The sequence below is a fragment of the Psittacula echo genome (genome assembly GCF_963264785.1).
Source record: "Psittacula echo genome assembly, chromosome: 6".
NCBI lineage: Eukaryota > Metazoa > Chordata > Aves > Psittaciformes > Psittacidae > Psittacula > Psittacula echo.
In genome coordinates, this window is record NC_137743.1 from 39,537,511 (window position 1) to 39,557,829 (window position 20,319).

The 20,319-nt window shown below is 36.9% G+C and overlaps 1 protein-coding gene across 1 annotated transcript in view; it reads left to right on the forward strand.

The window, feature by feature from the left end:
• The window catches only part of EPC2 (enhancer of polycomb homolog 2), a 50,747-nt gene extending 32,284 nt beyond the window's left edge, over positions 1–18,463 (forward strand). The window contains exons 7-14 of the mRNA XM_080621849.1: positions 1,601–1,789; positions 2,039–2,128; positions 4,555–4,700; positions 4,800–5,143; positions 11,470–11,606; positions 13,545–13,704; positions 15,501–15,834; positions 17,222–18,463. Of these exons, the coding sequence (XP_080477975.1) occupies positions 1,601–1,789; positions 2,039–2,128; positions 4,555–4,700; positions 4,800–5,143; positions 11,470–11,606; positions 13,545–13,704; positions 15,501–15,834; positions 17,222–17,294 (1,473 nt within the window). The 3' untranslated portion in view covers positions 17,295–18,463. The remainder of the gene's footprint in view (positions 1–1,600; positions 1,790–2,038; positions 2,129–4,554; positions 4,701–4,799; positions 5,144–11,469; positions 11,607–13,544; positions 13,705–15,500; positions 15,835–17,221) is intronic.
• Positions 18,464–20,319: the final 1,856 nt, after the last annotated feature.

Genomic DNA, 20,319 nt, shown 5'->3' on the forward strand with positions numbered 1-20,319 from the left:
ACAAATCAAAATCAGAATTCAAAGTTAGCCATTTTAATGTCACTGTCCCAGTTAAGCTCACTGAGCTGAGTACGGAACAGAAAAAGGGTAAGACCTGATGTTATGCTTTTAATGTGACAGGAAAAAAAAAAAAATGCACCCAACTGTGAATGACAACATATTTTTGAGGGAATAATCTGAAATGCCAGTTATAAAATGCTTGGATGTGGCGCTGGAGGGTTGAAGACCTTCAAAAGTTTGTATTTAGCACCCACGACACCTAGTGGGCACGGAACTGAATACAAATCGCTTGCCTTGGTTCTCTTGCAGGAATAGCGTGTTACACCTTGTGTTTCTCATCTGCGGTGGTGAAGCTGAGCTCCTTTACTGGAGTTAGTTTCACTCAGACAGTTGTTAAGTGGTAATACGGGGTAAAGCTGAACGCTTTTTCAAAACTGCACTGGCTTTTACTTGTAATTGAGAATTGTGCATGGGAAGTAATCTTCCTTTAAATTTAAAAGTTTAATAGTATTTGCATCCAAGTGAATGATTTAATATTGATGGAGTTGCTTACTACAGAGCGTTTGTGTTAGTAAAATCTTACGTAGCAAAACCAAATAACATTACATCTTCTCAAAAGATGTGCAAACTGTCTGAGAAACATGGAACAGATTAGATTGTTTCTTCTGAATGTATCTGAGTGGTTCAGAAAATTGAAAGTGCTTGCCACATAAAACTGAGATTTTGGAAAATAATTGGAATAGGATTTCCAATTACACTATCCTGAGTGTACTGCAAAGCAAGAAGACTCTTAGGCAGTCATATGGCTTGAAAGCTTTCAAGTTGTCTGTTAATAAAAATAACTAAATGTCCTGGGTTCAGCAGTAGCAGTCACTTTTTCTCCTTCTTAGTAGCTGGTGCAGCGCTGTGTTTTTGACTTTCAGCCTGGGGACAGTACTGATAAACCGATGTTTTTAGTTGCTGGTCAGAATGTTTAGTCTGACCAAGGACTTTGTGAGTCTCATGCTCTGCCAGGGAGGAGGGGAAGCCGGGAGGAAGCAGAGACAGGACACCTGACCCAAACTAGCCGAAGAGATATTCCATACCACAGCACGTCATGCCTGGGGTGTAACTGGGAGTTACCCGGAAAGGCTGGTTCTCTGCTGAGTGGGGGGCGAGGTATCGGTTGGCGGGTGGTGAGGTGTTGTATTCTCTTCCCTTGTTATTTCCTTTATCATTATTATTATTGGTGGTAGCAGTAGTGGTTTGTGTTATACCTTAAGTTACTGGACTGTTCTTATCTCAACCCGTGGGGGTTGCATTCTTTTGATTCTCCTTCCCGTCCCTCCAGGAGCAGGGGGAAGAAAGGGGGGGGGGGTGGAAGTAGACTGTGTGGTTCTAATTTACGGCCTGGGTTTAAACCACGACACTAAAGATGATCAGAGGTAAAGTTCTAGGGTTTTTTTAATGTTTTGAGTGAATTTTGCATTATGTGTCTGAAATAATCCGCAGGTACTGCTTGTTGAGAGGGATTTGAAAGATAAGCAGTCACATCTTAAAGTAATTAACATTGCCTCTTCTCATGCCTTAATTTTTCTGATTTTTTGTTTTCAACAAACAGCATCCTCATCACTCATCTCTAAAGGAGGAGGTGTCAGATGTACGTCAAAAGAAGAAGTATCTAAAGAAACCTAAAATAGAGTGTGTAGTAACTCCACAGCAGCCCTCTGTTGAGCCCTTGCCTGTTATCAACAAGAGTGACATTAAACAGTATGACTTTCACAGCTCAGATGAAGATGAGTTCCCACAGGTAATAATACTTTTACAGAATCTCAGTGTACAAAAGGTAGACAATTCAGTTTGGCCAGTCTAGCTTGAAATAAAGAATAACTGTTTGACAGTGGAGTTTGTTTTCTTCTTCGAAGCTATGCTTCAGAGAAGCTTGCATTTACTATATATGTGTAGCAGTTTGTATTTATATAATATGAACTTGTACAATAAATAAAAACCCCAAACATAAACATGGCAGTTGGAAGAATGACTTTGCTTTCTGGTCTAGGTACCCTCACCAGTATCAGAAACGGAAGAAGAAAATGATCCTGATGGACCTTGTGCTTTCAGGAGAAGAGCAGGATGCCAGTATTATGCTGTAAGACTGCTGTGGGATTAGTGTAGTGGTTTGTGTTGGGTTGTGGGATGGTATTTTGTTAGTTGGTGGGGGTGTCTTGGTGGTGTGGCTTTGTGTTTGGTTTTTTTTTTTTTTTTTTTTGTTTTTTGTTTTTTTTTTTTTTTTTTTTTGTTTTTTTTTTTTTTTTTTTTTTTTTGTTTGTTTGTTTGGTTTTTTTTTATATGGGGTTTTTGTTTTGGTTTTTTTTTTGTTTTTAATTTAGATTGGCACAGTGCTAATGTAATAGCCCTTCTGTTCCCACATTCACCACCAAAGCTTTGATTGTTAGGTGAATCCAAAGACAATCTTTTTCAGTCTTCATGAAGATTATTCTCATTGTACTGTTCCTCTGTGATTATCTGAAGGGATATCAGAGGCCTTCAGCCACTGTTAAGAAGGGAGAGATTTTTTTTTTTTGTCCCCCTCAGCTTTCCTAGCATGCTCTTTCTTCTCAGCTTGTAGAGCTTGTTAGATTTAGGTACTAGTTGTCCCAGTACTCGGGCCTCTGAAGGGTCCTGCTGGGTCATTGAGTAGTCTGCTGTTGAAGCAAAAGGCTTTAATCCATTTTTTTCATATACTTAAGTAAAAATTTTCTTTTGAAATTGGTGCCAACTATAGATATAGTAAAAAACAGGTTGCCATTGCAAGAATGTGCACAGGACAGAGACTAATTTTAGATGTCCTGTCATCATCTCAGGACAGAGTCACAGAATGGTCGAGGTTGGAAGTGACTGCCAGAGGTCTAGTCCAACCTTCCTGCTGAAGCAGGGGAACCACTGACCATGAAGGGGTTTTGTTTTGTTTTTTTTTTTTTTCCTACCAAGCCTGTGTTTACAGGTGGGGAGCTTTAGGCTGCAGAGGACCAAGAAAGGCAACAAAATGTTACAATGGGTCTGGCTTTTCTTTGCTTGCATCCCATGGGAAGTATGAAATTACATGACAAACTGATCATGTATTGTGTAACCTTTAAAGACAGAGAAGTCAATTACTGGATGGGCTGTTTCAGAAGCCCAAATATCCCCCAGAGTATCAAAATTACAGCATGGGCATCTTGCACAAGTTGTCCTGGAAGTTCTTTGCACAGGTCAGATGTGTGCAACTGTGCCTGCTTCGCATTGTCCTGATATGTTGTCTATGGTATTCTGGAAGCAATTACAACTTGATCCTTCCAAGAATGTGTCATCATTTTTAACTACTCCTCCTCTTTTAGAGTTTTATTAGCAGGTTATTTAAGATAATACTTGTCTGTTTGCCTCCCAGTTTTGTGTGGCCTCTTAACTTCCTTGTTCTTTCAGTTTGGTTGGATTTCTTTTTTTTTTTCTTCTGTTGATTGCTAATCTAGTAACCTTTTTTGCCTAGCTCCAGAGCGTTACCTGAAGCTTGCTTAGTATTTATCCCTCCCCCCCCTTTTTTTTTTTCTTAGTTAACTCCTGTGAGTTAACTCCTTTGCAAAAGAAGTTGAAACAACTGAAAACTTGTATTTTCATTCTTTTCTGTTGTTTTTCAGTTGCTGTTTAGAAGGAGGCTAACAGCCTTAATGTTAGCCTATTAGGTTTGGGTTTTTTTTAACTGAAGCCATCCGAATTTCGGTTAACTCTTAACATAAATTCATTGAATCCACAGCACTACTGTTGCTGTAGGTTTAACCTGATCACAAAGATTGTTAAAGAATATTTATCAACTTGTCATTGAAGACATTTCAGACAATAGACAGCATTTCTGCCTGTAAAGATTACACAGTTTTGAGTTCACAGTAATAACAAAGATATTAATGGAGTAATAAAAATGCCCTAAGGTAAGCTGATACAGAAAATACACTGTCAGGATCCAGTAACTGAATCATAGAATCATAGAATAGTTACAGTTGGAAAGGACCTTAAGATCATCTAGTTCCAACTCCTCTGCCATGGGCAGGGACACCTCACACGTATGTATTGGAACCAGGGCCATTCAGATCAGTGTCTGTTCTCCTGGACAGTATGTGTTCTGTGGCTAAAATTAAACTGCAAATTCAGGAACCCCTTTTGAAGTTATGTACACTTAGGTTGCAAGTTGTCCGAGTTGGGAATTGTTGCTTTGCTTCTTACACCTGGTGATTCAGCAGGGTCTTTGACAAATGAACAGGTCTGCTTGGTATTTTCTATCACAATAAGTACTAAAAGTATTCCTCTTACAGTGTCATACTTAGCATTGGAGCTGTGCATACAGTAATCAAGTAAGCAGGATTTTCTGCTTTGTGAGTTCACTTCTTTTTTTTTTTTTTTTTAATTTTCCAAGTTGTCTTATGATCTAAGCATATTGATTGTTGGTTCTATAGGCATTTTCTGTACTGTAGCCTGTGCATGATAATCACTTGGTAGTGACCTCATCACTCTAAATGAAAATGAAAATTTCCTTTTTCTTTACAGCCTCGTTTGGACCAAACTAATTCTTCATATGAAAATTCGGAATTGGCAGAATTGGACAAACTGAGGTTCAGGCATTGCCTTACAACCCTTACAATTCCAAGAAGATGTATAGGATTTGCAAGGAGACGAATTGGCAGGGGTGGAAGGTACAGTTACAGTATTTGTACTCTTCATTCCCCTTCAGAGGACAAAAGCATTAGGGAGAGATAGTTAAACTAACATCTTTTTTCATCCTCTTTAATCAGGGTTATAATGGACCGAATATCCACAGAACATGATCCTGTCTTGAGACAGATCGACCCAGAAATGCTGAACAGTTTTTCAAGCTCTTCCCAGACATTAGACTTTTCTTCTAACTTTTCACGGACCAATGCTTCCAATAAACATTGTGAAAATAGACTGTCCCTTTCTGAAATACTAAGCAATATCAGATCATGTCGACTGCAGTGTTTTCAGCCAAGGCTACTAAATCTACAGGACAGTGATAACGAAGAATGTACCTCAAGGAAAACAGGACAGACTGTGAATAATAAAAGAGTCTCTGCAGCATCTGTAGCTTTATTGAACACCAGCAAGAATGGCATATCAGGTAGGCAAGGATTTGAATTCTTCTGGAACTGAAAGTACTGAATTCCAGTGTTTTCACTTGTGACTGGACTGATAATATCTTCAGGAGTGATGTGTACCTAAACCAAAGACACAAGCGAATTATTTTGTATTTCTTAGGATATACAGAAGCTTTTCTCAAACAGTTCTCTTCTTCAAGCTTTTGTTAGCTTTAGTAGAATCTCGATAAAGTGCTAGACTTAAACATGCATTATTCAAAGGAGGGATTCTGCTCGTATTTAAGAATTGCTTAAGTGTATGTGATTGATTCTTGAAGACTTTAATTGGTCTAACGTTTTTCAAGGAGAAAAGAAGGCTCTTTCTAAATGAAAAAGAAAAGCAGTGTTTTTCTTGTCAGTCTTGCTTTTTGACTTCGCCAGAACATCTCTGTAAAGACCAGTAGGAAGTTAGTAAGCATCTACTGACCAGGCATGAAAAAGTCTGAAAATAGCTCTTTCTGTTGATACCTGTCATAGTAAAAATTCTGATACTGGAAGCATCCAGTGTTGCACCTTCTCTGCTGATTTTTCAGAAATCATCAGGCACTGTTTAAGTGTGATAGGAGATCCCTTTTAGCTTCAATGTCGTCTCTTAACTCTTATAGCTAGTGCAGCATCTCTTACTGTTCAGCTTTATGACCCGATAGCTCTAGATGAGCAAGACATCTAACATAAATTGTCTAAGCAGTTTTATGTTTAAAAGTGTCTTGTAGTATTTTCACAAGAATATAAAATATACGCAATACTTCTTATCTTTGTTAGCAATTTTGGGTATAGAAGCTCTAAACTTGGACTAAAAGCCACCAAAAGAAGAAAATTGCTTTAAGCTTATATTAGCAGCTTTTACATCATTTGCTTCATGTACTACAAATTGTAATTGCTTAAGTTTTAACATTGTCACTTATTTGTAATCGTAAAAGAATGTACGGTTCTTTAAAAGGCTGAACAATTGGAGATATGCCAAGAAGTCTACTACCAAGGATAACAGGCATTTGAGTATTTTCCTACTCTATTGTGTGTATACAGAACTAGGTATTGTAAAACAGGATAATTGGGTTATATAATAGGCTGATTATGAATCCCATAATTACCTTTATATGGATGTGGAACAGTTTGTCTCTTTTAAAGTCAGTTGCAGTATTCGGTATTTAATTTTCAATAACATACCTTTAGAATTCATGTGTTAAATTTCTTGAAGACAAAAGCAGGTTTCTCTGTGTTACGGTTTTAAAAGCATTAGCTTATCAAGTAACAGCAGTGTAGTACTGACAGAGTGGAGTTAAATACTCAGTGCTTAATAGTTTTATAACTCTTCAGTATGGTCACTGTAACATTTATATTGTTCTCTCATGAAAAGATCTGCACAAGAGTATTTTTCTGCTGTAAGAAGCGAGCAGACATAATGTGCTGTGGTCATGTTTTGTATATTTTTTTTTTCTGTAAGGAACTTGAAGGTCTGGAGAGTTGCATCTGTAGCAGAAGGGGCAGTTTTGTGTGATGGGATTATTGATAAGCATCAAGAAATTTCTTGTTAAAGCAAATGCAGAAAATAGAAAGGAATGCTATTTGTCACAGTTAAGGATGTGAAACGTGGACTATAAGCTGTAAAGAACGATGGAGAATTTGCTGGTAGCTCTTTATGTAACAAGAGCAAGTAAGATTTCCATTTGCATGAATAAATTGTGATGACACCAAGGTAAGGAAAGTTCTTAAAAAGATACAGGTGAAGTTGATCAATTTTTTTCTGTAGAATTTTTTGTAATTATCATGTCAGTTACTTATGGATTAGCCAGGTGTCAAACTTCTGAGACTTCGAGTTCTGCTCCAGTGGGACTTTTGTGTTTCTCTGAGGGTGAAGTCTGCCTTAAAAAACTTGGAGAATATTTTGGGATGGAAGCTGGATATATCTGATTTTAATAGTGTGTGAAAAAAATAAGTGAAAGAAAAAGGTTGAAGATTTTTTTTTATTTTTTTTTATTTTTTTTTAAATACCCATACCTGGCTTTAGTGTAAATGAAGACTACAGCAGCGGAAGAGATGGCACACCATAAGAAAACAGCATTTAAGCAGTGTTTTCAGGGAAAGGGTAGCCTGTGTTTTGGCAGGGAACTGTGTATACATAAGAAAGTCAGCCCTTCATGATTCAAGTAACGCCATCAACAAGAATTAAACCTGAATTGTTGGTGCTACATGGCAAATTAATGATAGACCTGACATGTCTATAGTGGACTAACACTCATGTGCCCCTCGGGGTTTTTCACTGTTAGGGAAAGAGAAAGGATAGAGAAAAATGCATTTTAATGATGGAGGAACTATAGAGAAATATCTAAAAAAAAAAAAAAGCCTCAAAACAAGTGACAGATCTAAGCCCCTTTGTGAATGAATAGTAATCAACTTCTGTTACGTCATTCTAGAAATCATCTGAAGAATACATTTAGATGAGAACAGAGATACCTCAGTAGTTGAAGTATGTTACACAGGGAAATAAATGGTTATGGAAGATCCTTTTCTTTACAAACTCAAATGACAAAACAGATCATGTAATTCTGCTAAAGGATGAGATGCAGTAGACAGCAGAGTTCTTCACCAAATAACTGAGACAGCAAGAGACACTGTTAGATTTTCTTGTTAGTAAATATTGAGTAAATGTTAAAAGGGCTGGTCCAAGTCTGGTTGTACATTAAATTGAGCCACAGGTACTATCACTGCATTTATTAATTCTGTTTGCAAGGTGATTGTTGAAATCAGTTGACTTTGTAGCATAAAGCTGCCTCTAGAGGAAATAATGACAGTAGTGATGTTGATTGCTTTTGGGGTTTTTTAGTTTAGAGAAGACCTGGAGTTGCTTGCTTTGGTTTTTGGTGCACTAGAATATTTAAACTTACCTCTGATTTATATTTTTCGCTTCTATTAAAAAGCAACTATTTCTCTGGTATTTCCTCAGATGCTGGACATTGTACAAACAGAAAGAGAGACTAATTTTAAACATGTGTGACTAGTCTGTTCTTGAAAATGCCTAATCAGTGCATGAATAAAGAACCACTGTTTCAAGCTAAATTACACTCTTGCTCATGTTATAAGAACTGCAAGTGGGAAAACTGAATTTGAGGAACATTTAAGAGACAAGGTCACTGAAACAGTTGGATCCCTCTGATCAGTTGTGTAAACTTTTTGTTATCTTACACACTCTATCTGGAAAAGTAAACTTGTCTCTTTGCCAGAGATGCCTCCAGGTGAATTCTGTTTAATCTAAAATGAGATGAGTTAGGGATACAGCTGATCATCAGGAGAGACTGAGGAAGGAGGATACTAGGAATTTGTAGAAGGTACTACTTATGACAGCTGAGTAACACTTAACCTGCCTGCTGAATTCCTGTAGTGCAACTCAGCTGATTTTGGGGTCTGAAGTAAGAAGTAGGCTTTACACAAAATCTTCAGCAGTTTTCAGTCTAGTCAGTATATTGCATTTAGCTTTCAGTCCACTTCAGCTGCCAGTTCCAATGACCTGCTCAAATAGTTACCTGTTCAGTTAGCATGTCCCTAGCTACGAAAGACAATTGCGGACACTCTTAGTTGAAGAATTCTGCTTATGGAACAAGCTTTTGCCTTTTGGAAGCTATTTTTTCCAGAATTGTATATCATGTGGAAGTAATTAATGAAATACCCCTTTTGGGCAGCCTGAAAGATGATCTTTGCTTAAAACCTTCAGATTCTAAGATAAGTGACATAATATTGCAAACCAAAGCTGTCAAGGAGAGGAGTCTGCAAGACTTGATTTCACATTGGTGTTCAGTTTTGGTTTGTTTTTCTGGTTTTGTTTTGATTTTTTTTGGGTGGTGTTTTTTGGTGGGTCTTTTGTGAGGTTTTTTTCTTTTGTCTGTGTGTGTGGGGTTTTTTTGTTTGTTTGTTGGGTTGGTTTTGTTTTTGATTTTGGTTTGTTTTTTTTTTTATCCTGTTGTATTTCAGTTAAGTCAGGCTATGGTAAAATAGGAAATCCTGATACTGAGCAGTGGAAGCTAAAATTCTGGTAAACAGAACCTTTTGTAAGAAGTATATAACACTTGCACTTAACTGTGACCTTAAAGGCTACTGTAGGACATAGTAGAAGCTGTCTCTTTTTCCTGTAGGACCCTTCAGTTGTTTGATTTGGACGAAGCAAATGATACTAAATGTGCTGATGAATGTCTGCTGTTTAACAAGGCTAACAGCTGAGTTCAGCCTGACCACTGAATAAATACCTGGTGATAGGTAGCGAACTGAGTGGAATTTAAACATGTACAAGCAGAATAAGAGATAATTACATTACTACGGTAATCTTCCCTGTACTTTGCAATGGTGTTTCATGAGTTTGTGATCTGTGTCAAATCGAGAAAGAAGGGAGATTGAAAACACAGAATTGATACATAGGCTAAATTGGATGATCCTCGTATGTAGAGACTGCTTTTTATATTGTCCTTACAGTCCACAGAAGAGTGCAGCTTTGAATCTAGATGAATACCCCTGTACAATTCTATGATTCTATCGCGGATAAATAATAGTTACTATAGTTACTTACAGCTAAATGCAATTTAGGTATTTCTTTGTGCCATATAAGCTTGTTCTGAAACATATTTCTTTTTATAAAACAAAAGACGTATTCTGGAATTTGTTACCTCAGAACTTAAAAATAGAAAGACATATATATGTAATGTTCCATAATGCTGTTCTTGGCTCTGTTGCCTTTAGTAATGCAACACGTTTTGGGAGACTGTTGTGAGGGAACTTAGCAGTTTTATCTGACTGAACTTTGAGTTAAATGCTTTGTAGCAATAGGTAAGAATCTTTAAGGAGAGCAAAGTAAAGCTAAATGTGAAATAAACTTGATTTTAGAATATACTGGAAATGAAAGTATCCCTAGAATCTAATAATAGTAACTGTGTAAGTCAAGCCAGCTGGGGTTAAACCATGACAAAGTCATCAGATTCTTAAGTGCCCTCCTCATGTGGCTGAAACCTGTTTTAATAATGTAGAAGTAGAGAGCAAGTTTTAGTACTAGTTTCTAAACAGTCATAATCTTAATTTTGGTGTTTATTCAGTATGGAATCTCAGGACAGCCACAAGTGTTATAACTAGTAAATGAAAGAGAGAACCCTGAAAAATACTGTATTGTAAAATACACTTTGTATTTTAATGTTAGCTCAATATCTCTTGATGATATTCCTGCAAAATCCAGATGTTTGAGATGAATGACAGCTCAGTATTTGGAAAATACCATTCAGAATAAACTGGTGAAATGTAGTTAATGAGAATCTTTGAAAAGCGAGTTCTCTTTTCTTCCTTTTAGGAGAACTTGGTTCTTAAGTTAGCATCAACTGCACAAAACTCAGGTTTTTATCATGAAACACTTGACAGTATTTACAGTTTATCAAGTGTGCAGTTCTTTGAGGAGAGAATATTGAGAATAGCTTTTCTGACTTAACCATTCCTTTCACTTGTTGCAAGTATGGTGCTCCTGGGGTTGCATTAACCTGGTTCTCATGAGTAAACAAGCTTATTAGGTCACTCTTACACTCTTACTCCATATAAATTAAAAAAAAAAAAAAAAAAAAGAGAAAATCCTGTTCAGGTAAAGCTTAAGCGTTTCCTTCAGGAGGAAAATGTGTGAAATAGGAAGGTGAAACTGGATTTGCTAAACAAACAGAACGTTGATATTTCCAAACGTTTACTAAAGTTTAGACCTGGAGGTTAGCTTTGTTACTGTATGTTAGTTTGTAGCCCTCTCAAGAGGGTTGGTATGGAAATGTATACAGACTATTTAAATGTATAAATTTGGTTGTGCCATTGAAGCAGGTGTTACCCAATGCCAGGTGTATGGCTCCTTTATAGAGCCCATTCTGATGTTGGAGAACAGGACAATTATAGGACTGTAGGAAGGGGAGTTGTACAGGAATAAATTCCCAGCTCAGCCCAGTGTACTTCTTCCTCAGCTAAGGTTTCTAGAACATGCTTGTTTTCTGAAAGCCAGGATAATAATTTCTTTAAGATTTTGCCTAAAGCAAATGGAGAGAAAACCGCCAAAGACAGAAACTGCTTAAAAGCAACGAAAGCTATGAATTCCTTTGTTATAAATTGATTCAATATTAAAAGAACACGAACAAAATTAGCTTGACCTCTTCTTTACATAAGAATATCTGAAGATCTTTGCAAGCATCTAACACAGTATGTGTTATCTTCAAGCACTTGTTACCCAACATGGATGCAGCCTCGCATTTTAGGTATATTTGGTTTGTGCAGGCCTGTTTTAACACTGACTTCACTTTCTTTTCTGTAGTAACAGGGGGTATCACAGAGGAACAGTTTCAGACACATCAACAGCAGTTAGTTCAAATGCAGAGACAACAACTTGCTCAGCTTCAGCAGAAACAGCAATCTCAGCATTCCTCACAACAGACACATCCAAAAGCACAGGTAATGCACCTTGAATGTTGTCACATGCTAATATCTTCCTTTTTGCTGTCTTTTTCATCTCTCTTACAAGCTGAGTATACCATCTCAGTAAATTTTGGAATGAATGTTAGAAGGCTTTGAGTCAAGATGCTTTTCCAGTTTGCCCAGAAGGCAGCTTATATTGTAGCTAGTGAAAATACCTTGCTTTCACTTTTTGATTTGGAATGAGATAATATTTTACATTTCACCATCAAAACCTGTTGGTTTTTTTTTAAAGTTATGTATCATGGCAGCGTTTTTAAAAGTTGAGTAAGAGACTTCAGATTTTAATGCATTAGTGGCGTCCACAGAGTCAGTCTATGTAGAAATAGACAGTGCTATTTCTACAGTCAAGTCATACTGTTTTCACTAATTTAGTCCTCCTTTGTGTAAGTGTTCCAAAGAGACTTTTTTACTAAAGCTACTTCATGAGGTAATGTATTCTGTTACAAACAGATGTTAAGTGAGTACTAAAAATTGGTAGCTTCTGAGAGGAAAAATGGAGTTTTGCTTATTTAGTTGGATTCCTTCCCTTTCCCCACTGCCAGTGTTACTACTTCTGTCTTCTAAAAGAATCACGTTTTTTCCTCTGTAGTGCCTTGCGAGGTAAGAAGATATCTTTTTCTGTCAAACTTAGTTTTCTATTAGTTTCTTACTAAGAAAATATAAAAGCTGTTGCTCTTGTCTATTAATAGGAAAGCTTATTTTGAGCATACTGTATCTAATTGCCAGTGGTGTTTGTCCTTCCCCCCCCCAGTGTTTTCTACTTTGATTAATTGGGGATTCTGTATTGGCAGTTGCTTATTACATTTTTTTGTAAGTGTAAAGACAATACACCAGGATATTTAAACAAAAGGAATTAATTTTGGATTTTTAAGACACTTTGTCTATGCAGAGTAATTTTCATAGTTAATAGTAATTCAGATTGCAGAATGATACATTTAGCCATTGCAGGGTGTCTTTCCAGTATGTACCATTCTTTTAGAGAAACTGGACTAATAGGAGATGTGTACTTCCAGAATGTGGTGGCAGTTATGCTGTGATACAAGTTACTCCATGAGAATGAATGTAACATAAATACTGAAAATTCTTTAGACTTGCAGTTGTAGTGTATTTGGTGCCTGGAGACAGAAGAGAGTAGGAAACTTAAGACTTGGTAATTTTCTCAGAGGAAACATTGCAAACACAGACTCCTGGAATGGTTTGGGTTGGAAGAGACCTTAAAGCTTGTCGAATTCCAACCTCCCCGCCACAGGCAGGGACACCTTCCACAAGACCATGTTGCTCAAAGCCTTGTCCGACTCGGCCTTTAAATTTCCAGGGATGGGGCAGCCACAGCTTCTCTGGGCAGCTTGTGCCAGTGCCTCACCACCCTCACAGTGAAGAACTTCTTCCATAAATCTAATCTAAATCTTCTCTCTCTCAGTTTAAAGCCATTCCCCCCTTGTCCTGTCCCTACAGGCACTTGTAAAAAGTCCCTCTCCAGCTTTCTTGTCAGCCCATTTAGGTCCTGGAAGCTCTGCAGTGTCCTCAGAGCCTTTTCTTCTCCAGGCTGAGCAACACATTACAAAAGTGACCTGTCATGCCAAGAGCTGCATTTGCCATTGACTGGCTGAATCAGGCTGGGCTTACTCAGCACTCATTTGGACACTAATTTTCAACTTCTCATCAGACTTGTGATATGGAAATATTTAATGTTACTGTGAATTACAGAATCACAGACTGGTTTGCATTGGAAGGAACCTTAAAGGTCATCTAGTTCTAACCCCCTGCCACGGGGTTACATTTAGAAGATCACACTAGATTACATTTAGAAGATTTATTTATTTATTAGCTGCTAATTGTGCACTGTAGCAATCCTAACAGTGTTTAATTTTGTTCTTGGATAATTTTAATGAAATATTTTTTTAATTCCCACAGGGCTCCAGCACCTCTGACTGTATGTCAAAAACGCTTGATTCAGCCAGTGCCCACTTTGCAGCATCTGCAGTGGTTAGTGCACCTGCTCCTAGTCGCAGCGAGGTAACGAAGGAACAAAACACCAGCCACAACAATATTAATGGTGTTGTCCAGCCTTCAGGTGATGATTTCTTAAAACTCACAGTCTATTGTGAGATGAGAATGTGTCAAGTGATCTTATTTCTGATTTCTAAAATACTATTTAATAAACTAAATAATCAGCTATATTAATCGTAATACTTTTAAATACTGTTGTGCAGTGGCATGTAGGTTAGTTTGGTAATAAACCTACCAAATGCTCTTTTACATTGGAAGAGTATTGTTTCTGTTCTCTTTTGTAGTTTATCTTTTAATAATCTGTTATTATCAAAACTGTGACAGCATCTTAAAAAATGTATGAATGTGTAATTAAAAAAATCAGTTGCTTAAAACATTTAGTACTTTAAGAAGGAAATGGAAAAGTTGCTACTTTATTTGGTCATTATCTCACTTGTATATTCAGACAAAACATACTAATCAACTACTACTGCAAACTCTCTCGAAATTACTGTAAGTTCCAGGTTTCACTGCATTTAGGATTCCTTCCAAGTTTAGGCAGAAGTGTACGTGTTGGTGTTCACTGCCTTCCCCACCTCTTTCTGGACCTCCATTACCAGAAGGCAGTAATGGTAGTCATGCTGCTGCCACAGCCATGTTGCTGAGACACAAATGTTATTTGGCATTTGACTGCCATAAAAAATAAATGGCTTTTAGAGAAATTTGTTGTTTTAACAGCTAATGATGTAATTAGTTTTACAGACTTTCTGTCAAGCTAGGTTAATGATAATATGAAATGAATAGAGGAAGAAAATACACAACTGAATAAAATCAATATACTGAAACAGTTCCAGAAAAGAAAAAGACATCTATGTATAATTCTCTAAGATCATACCTGAGAGGATAATACTTTGAGGGGTGTAAGAAGAGGCATGTAGTAATGTACTGTGCAGATACATGGTACACAGTTTTATGATTGTTGAAAACCATTGCAAATATTTTGCAAATAAAAGTAGACTTCCGTTACTGTTCTAAAGCTGTAAATGACAACGATGTAAAGTAGCTATTCCTATTTAGGGATAGGAAGACTTGTAAATGTTAGCTGAAAGAAGATGTTTCTTTTTCAGGAATGAGAATCTAGGGAAAATGTATGTAGTTTCCCTATGATGAAAATCGGAACTGTGATTAGCTAGAATAGCAAGGTGAAAGTCGAGAACCTGTGGTTTGAATATATGCTGTGTAACCTGAGGTTTCTCACAGCTCAGGAGTGCAAACAGAGCACTACAGCATAATCTGAAAGGAGTTTTCTACTTTGCCTAGTCTTAGACCCCTAGTTTTGCTGACTTGAGAGAGACTGGTCCCCCATGAATGTCTTCATGTTGCCAGCAGGACAAGGTAGGAGATGAGGAGGTCATTCAAAGCATCAGAATTTGGCTTCACTGTCAGTCTCTGAGGTTGCCTAACTAAGGTATTCCCCATTCACCTTACTTTTATGGGACATGCTGCCCCTTTATGATTCCTGAAAAGAGGTCTACAAAGTTCGGCAATATAAAGGTTCTTTGTAATACAGGGACTTCTTTCACTTGCTGATGTTCTTATGAAAAATAATATTAATAGTGTTAACTAGAAATATATCTGAAGTTTTACATTTTGTGTGCCTTCAAAAAACAGATTCTTGCACAATTCCAGTGGCGTATATACTTAAAGCATATTGGCCTTTTTAGTCATCAGCGCGCTTGTAGTAAGCGTGGGTAAAGCCCTTTCCAAGTCTTCATTCGTGAAGTCAAGCCATGATGATGATGATAACCCTTGAGGTTAATGTTTGGCTTCGAATCTAAGGAATGGCATATTTGTAATTTAACACTATTTGTTTCATAACAGGAACTTCTAGAACTTTGTACTCCACCAACATGGCTTTATCATCCAGCCCAGGGATTTCAACTGTACAGCTTGTAAGGACAGTTGGCCACACCACCACAAACCACTTAATTCCAGCATTGTGCACAAGCAGCCCTCAAACGCTTCCCATGAACAATTCTTGCCTGACAAATGCTGTGCACCTCAACAATGTCAGTGTTGTTTCTCCAGTCAATGTGCATATCAATACAAGGACTTCAGCACCATCGCCAACAGCCTTAAAACTTGCCACAGTTGCTGCCAGTATAGACAGAGTGCCAAAGGTAACTCCTAGCAGTGCCATCAGCAGTATAGCAAGGTAAGTGTTTGGCAGACTGGAGCAGTTGTAAGTTACATTTGTGCTGTGTAAATGTCTCCAAGGAAGTCTCTGCAGTGCAGCACAAAGAGGAATTGTTTACACCTCTGAGAGATTTCTCAGTATAGCTTCAACCTCAAAAACATCCACATGCTGGTATCTTCATTGTAGCTGTGACAAACCACAAGAGAATTTTGCAGATAAACACCCGAGTAATTTGCACTGACTTTAGGGACCAGTAGTTTTGGTAAACTTCCACTGTGTTTAAAATGGCTTCATTTTTAACCATTTCCATTTGACCCTTCTCATACAGCACTTTCAGGTAGTGTCTATTAAACTCTCGGTATGTTCTCTTTGTAACTGTGTATCCATATTGTAAGATGCAGCTGACATGTACCTACTTTATATATACATGTGGGTATATGCGTTACATATTTAAGTAAAGACTAAGCCACGTATGTGCCAGCCTACATTTTATGTATATAGATAGATGTTTATTCTTATTGAACAGCAGCACTGTTATTTCAGAATGCTTAGGGGATATTTCACAGGAGCCTGCAGTTGGCTAAGTTTTTTCTGAAAACTACAATGTTGAGGCTTTGTTTTCAGTCTCTGCTGGATTGTATGATGGGTTTTTTCAAAATGTCACATTTCTTTATGAATGAGAAAAAACAGATATTAGCGAATGTGGTTTCCTGACTACTTCATAATGCTTCTTGAGAGGTTAAAAAGAGTTTTTTGAGAAGCAAAATTGAAGGTATAATTTAGTGGCTGCATAGATCGAGATAAAAGTATTTTTAAATTAACAGTCATGCCTTAAATCGTACTTGTATATCATTAATGCATTTAGTTTTTGTTTCCCCCAAGTCAGAGGGGTATTTCAAGTCATGGTGGCAAGTCTCATGAAAAATACCACCTTAGCCAAATAAGTTTTAAGCTTCTCTACAGAGAATGATAATAAATTGGAAAAACATTTAAGATTTCATGCACTTAGTAGTAAAGCAGAATTTAGTGTGTGGGGAGGAAATTTATGTCAGAACAATGCTTTGCTCACTAACAGAAAAACTGGTATTGAGTCATCATGGTATATCTTGAGTTTGCTCCTTCAGGAAACTTTTTAGTACTCCTATCTATAATTTAGGATGGTAATTCACAGTTAAATGCAATAATCTTGCAGAGGGACTGCACTGTCAGTGGAGTAAAAGTTAATGTAGTCCTTACATGCCAGTATTTAGTTTTAAATTACCTGTTCCTAGAGTATGTATTAAGGTTTCTCCCTGATCCCGGTAACGGCTGTGTACAAACAGATCGCACCTGTCAAATTATTAAAACTTGCATAAGGAAACCCTTGTGTTCTATCTGTAACTATTAAATATTTCTTTAATTGCAGAGAGAACCATGAACCAGAACGACTGGGTTTAAATGGCATTGCAGAGACAACAGTAGCCATGGAAGTGACATAACCTCGAACCAGTGTCACAGCCTGGGCTCATGCTGTAGTCATTTATATTCCAACTGAATGCAAAACACAGCGCTCTGTGGATCACAGAGAACTAAAATGGACCTAAATGGACTATCAGTATATCGTGTGTTAAGTCGATATATAATGTAAATTTTGTAAAATTGGGAAAATCACTACCTTGTAAAATAGTTTATTTGTATCATCAATATTATTTCTGTTACTTGAATAGTAGATATTCATCATCATGCTTTTGCACTTGAATTTGCAACTGAATGGATTAAAAAATAATTCTTTAATGGGATCATGAGCATGAAATGGGATCCTGCATCACTTGTTTTAACTATTTATTTTGCCATGTTTACATTTTGTATCTTGTACAAATAAATCCAACTTTGTGTCTAAAAAAAAAAGTTAAAGATTCATAGCTAGGAAACAAAATTCTTGTAATTTTTTTCTAAAGAAAATGTAAAGTTTTCACTTGGTTCATTTTGTTCCACAATTTGACTAGATGGACTTTTTGGTAAATACTTTAGTGGCATTTCACTGTCAAATATGAAGTTCAAGGCAAAATAGTATTTTCTATTACTGTGCAGGGGAAAGGGATGGATCGATACATGCAAATTTAATGTAGTAACTCACTTTTCCATATATTTTGAATGTATATTTCTATTTATAATACCAGTTTATAAAAAAATAATTACACAGGAAAAAAACTGACTAGGAAAATTATGCATCTAGCACATATAAAATTGTGCAGATACAAGAAAATTTTCAACTGATTACATTTTATCTGAAGACTGCATATTTTAACCGGCTTTAAAACTGTAACACACCACATAAAGGATATTTTACCAGGTATATATTGCATTATATATCATTGCAATAATTAATTATTGGATGTCTAGATATCGAGCCATCCCAGGTGGTGGGGGGGAGGGAGGGTTGTGGCAAGATTGTCTTTTCAATTTTGGAGAGTTTTCCTGTGGCTACAAGGCAAGTAACGGGTTGGAAAAAGTCTGACTTGTAAGCGTTGGACACCTTCGTAGTGTAGTGTTTTAGTGACTTTTTTTATACGGTTCTTGTAAATTAGATACGTGTAGTGGTGTTTCAGAATGTTTGTTTATGCACTAGTTCAGACAACTTTCCCTGTTACTTGTTCTTGATAAGTGAAAACTGCAGGGAAATAAAAATACATATCAAAACATGGGAATGTTGCATATCTGTTTATTTCACAATGTGCAAGCAACTGCAGGATGAATTTTGGAGGCTATTCATGGTCTTCTGATGATTTTGATCAAAGCTTGTGCACATTTCTTCCCCAAAGTTTCAGTTTATATGATTGCTACCTGTGCTTATAGTATACAACAGGAGAGGAATGGTCCAGTAGTTGGGAAGTGAGACCTGGGAAAAATCAGGATCAGACAGTTTCTTGTTCTGCCAAAGAAACTTCTGGTATTACTTTGGGCAGATCATTTGACTTTTCTGCTCTTTGGGTCTCCACCTGTAATTTGGATAATGTTTCTGTATTTCTTGAAATCACAGAACCACTGAGGTGGGAAGGAACCTCATGACTTTGTCTCGCCAAGCACCCCAAAGAAAGTCAAGGAATGATTTGCACATCTGTTGTGCAGTCAGTATATTTTTTCCTCATGGCTTTTTATATAACGAGCTATATTTAATCTAAGCTGTCTTTAAACGTGTTTTGTCTTATGTTCTGTAAGTTAAAAGTTCTGACAGTTAAAAACTTGCAGAATTTTAAATACTGGGAGCTTGTCAGAAACTTGGATGTCTAAAATTAACTACTTTTTGCTTATCTGATGCTTTCTAGTCAGTATGATGTCTGCAAGGAGAGCTAATGATATATTTGTAGAGAACAGTCAAAGGATCCTGTGGCATACCAGTCTGACTTCCCTAGAAATTGTTCTGTACATGTGCATGACCTTCTCATACATGTCGAAGGCTTTCTTGGTTCATTTCTGGAATGACTATGACCTACGTAGTCTGAAGTATTAACTTTTTCTGAGAGCAGAATTGTTGCAAAACAGAGTTTGAAAAAGAAGTTCCTCTCCTTGATATATAAAAATAACCTTGCTCTCTAACATAGCCCAAAAACCCTTCTGAGATTTACTGGAAACGTGAAGTCATTTCTTCTGCAGAGTGAAAGTTGTGCACTTAGCAAATGACAGCTGCTGAGCTCTGTACTACAGACTCCTCTCCCTACAAATGCAGATCACTTTCAGGATAAATTGGACTGAAAATGTCTCCAAGATTGCACTGTATCTGTGACTTGCTATAGACTAATCCTCCAATAATTACTTAAAAAGTCTTTAACTGGAGCTTTTAACTTTTCAATGGGCTCTGGAAAAATGTGAGATTGTGAAAAGGATTTTGTAAACTCCCAAAGCTGTAATGGTAAGTGTGCCATATATTGAGTGAGTTAAAGGATTATATTGATGTAACTTTCTGTGAAGTAGAACTGTAATGGTAATCGTAAGAATTGCTAGCAGTTAATTGTGTGCCTCAAGTGCAAGAAAAGGAGACTAATGGAGATTTCTGTGGACTTCTATTCATTTTATAAAAAGAGGGGGAAAATTGAGTATTGTTAGAAAGTCTGGTACTTTCTCCTGACACTGGTGTACAGCAGGGAGCACCAATAACTTGAGTTATGTTTTTGTGTGCTGTTTTAAAAGTGTGTTGAGAATACAACATTCTTTTTTAATTCCCCCATTTGAACATCATGCATATCTGCAACATGATTTCAGTACTGATTTCTGTTTATTACATATTAGGCAATGTTGTTCTGGTAAGATTTTTGAATGTAGTTTATCTACAGCAATTTATATTGGACTTCAAGTGTAACATGTAGAGTCTTCCCTTAATGTCAGATACTAGAAAAATTATTCTTTCTCTAATAAGGTTTATCTAATTTATTTAATCTATAGATTGACTGAAGTTTTGGGGTGTGCTTAATTGTAGACATTTTGTTTCTAATTCTGCTGTAGGGCTTTTCCTCACTTTTCCAGACA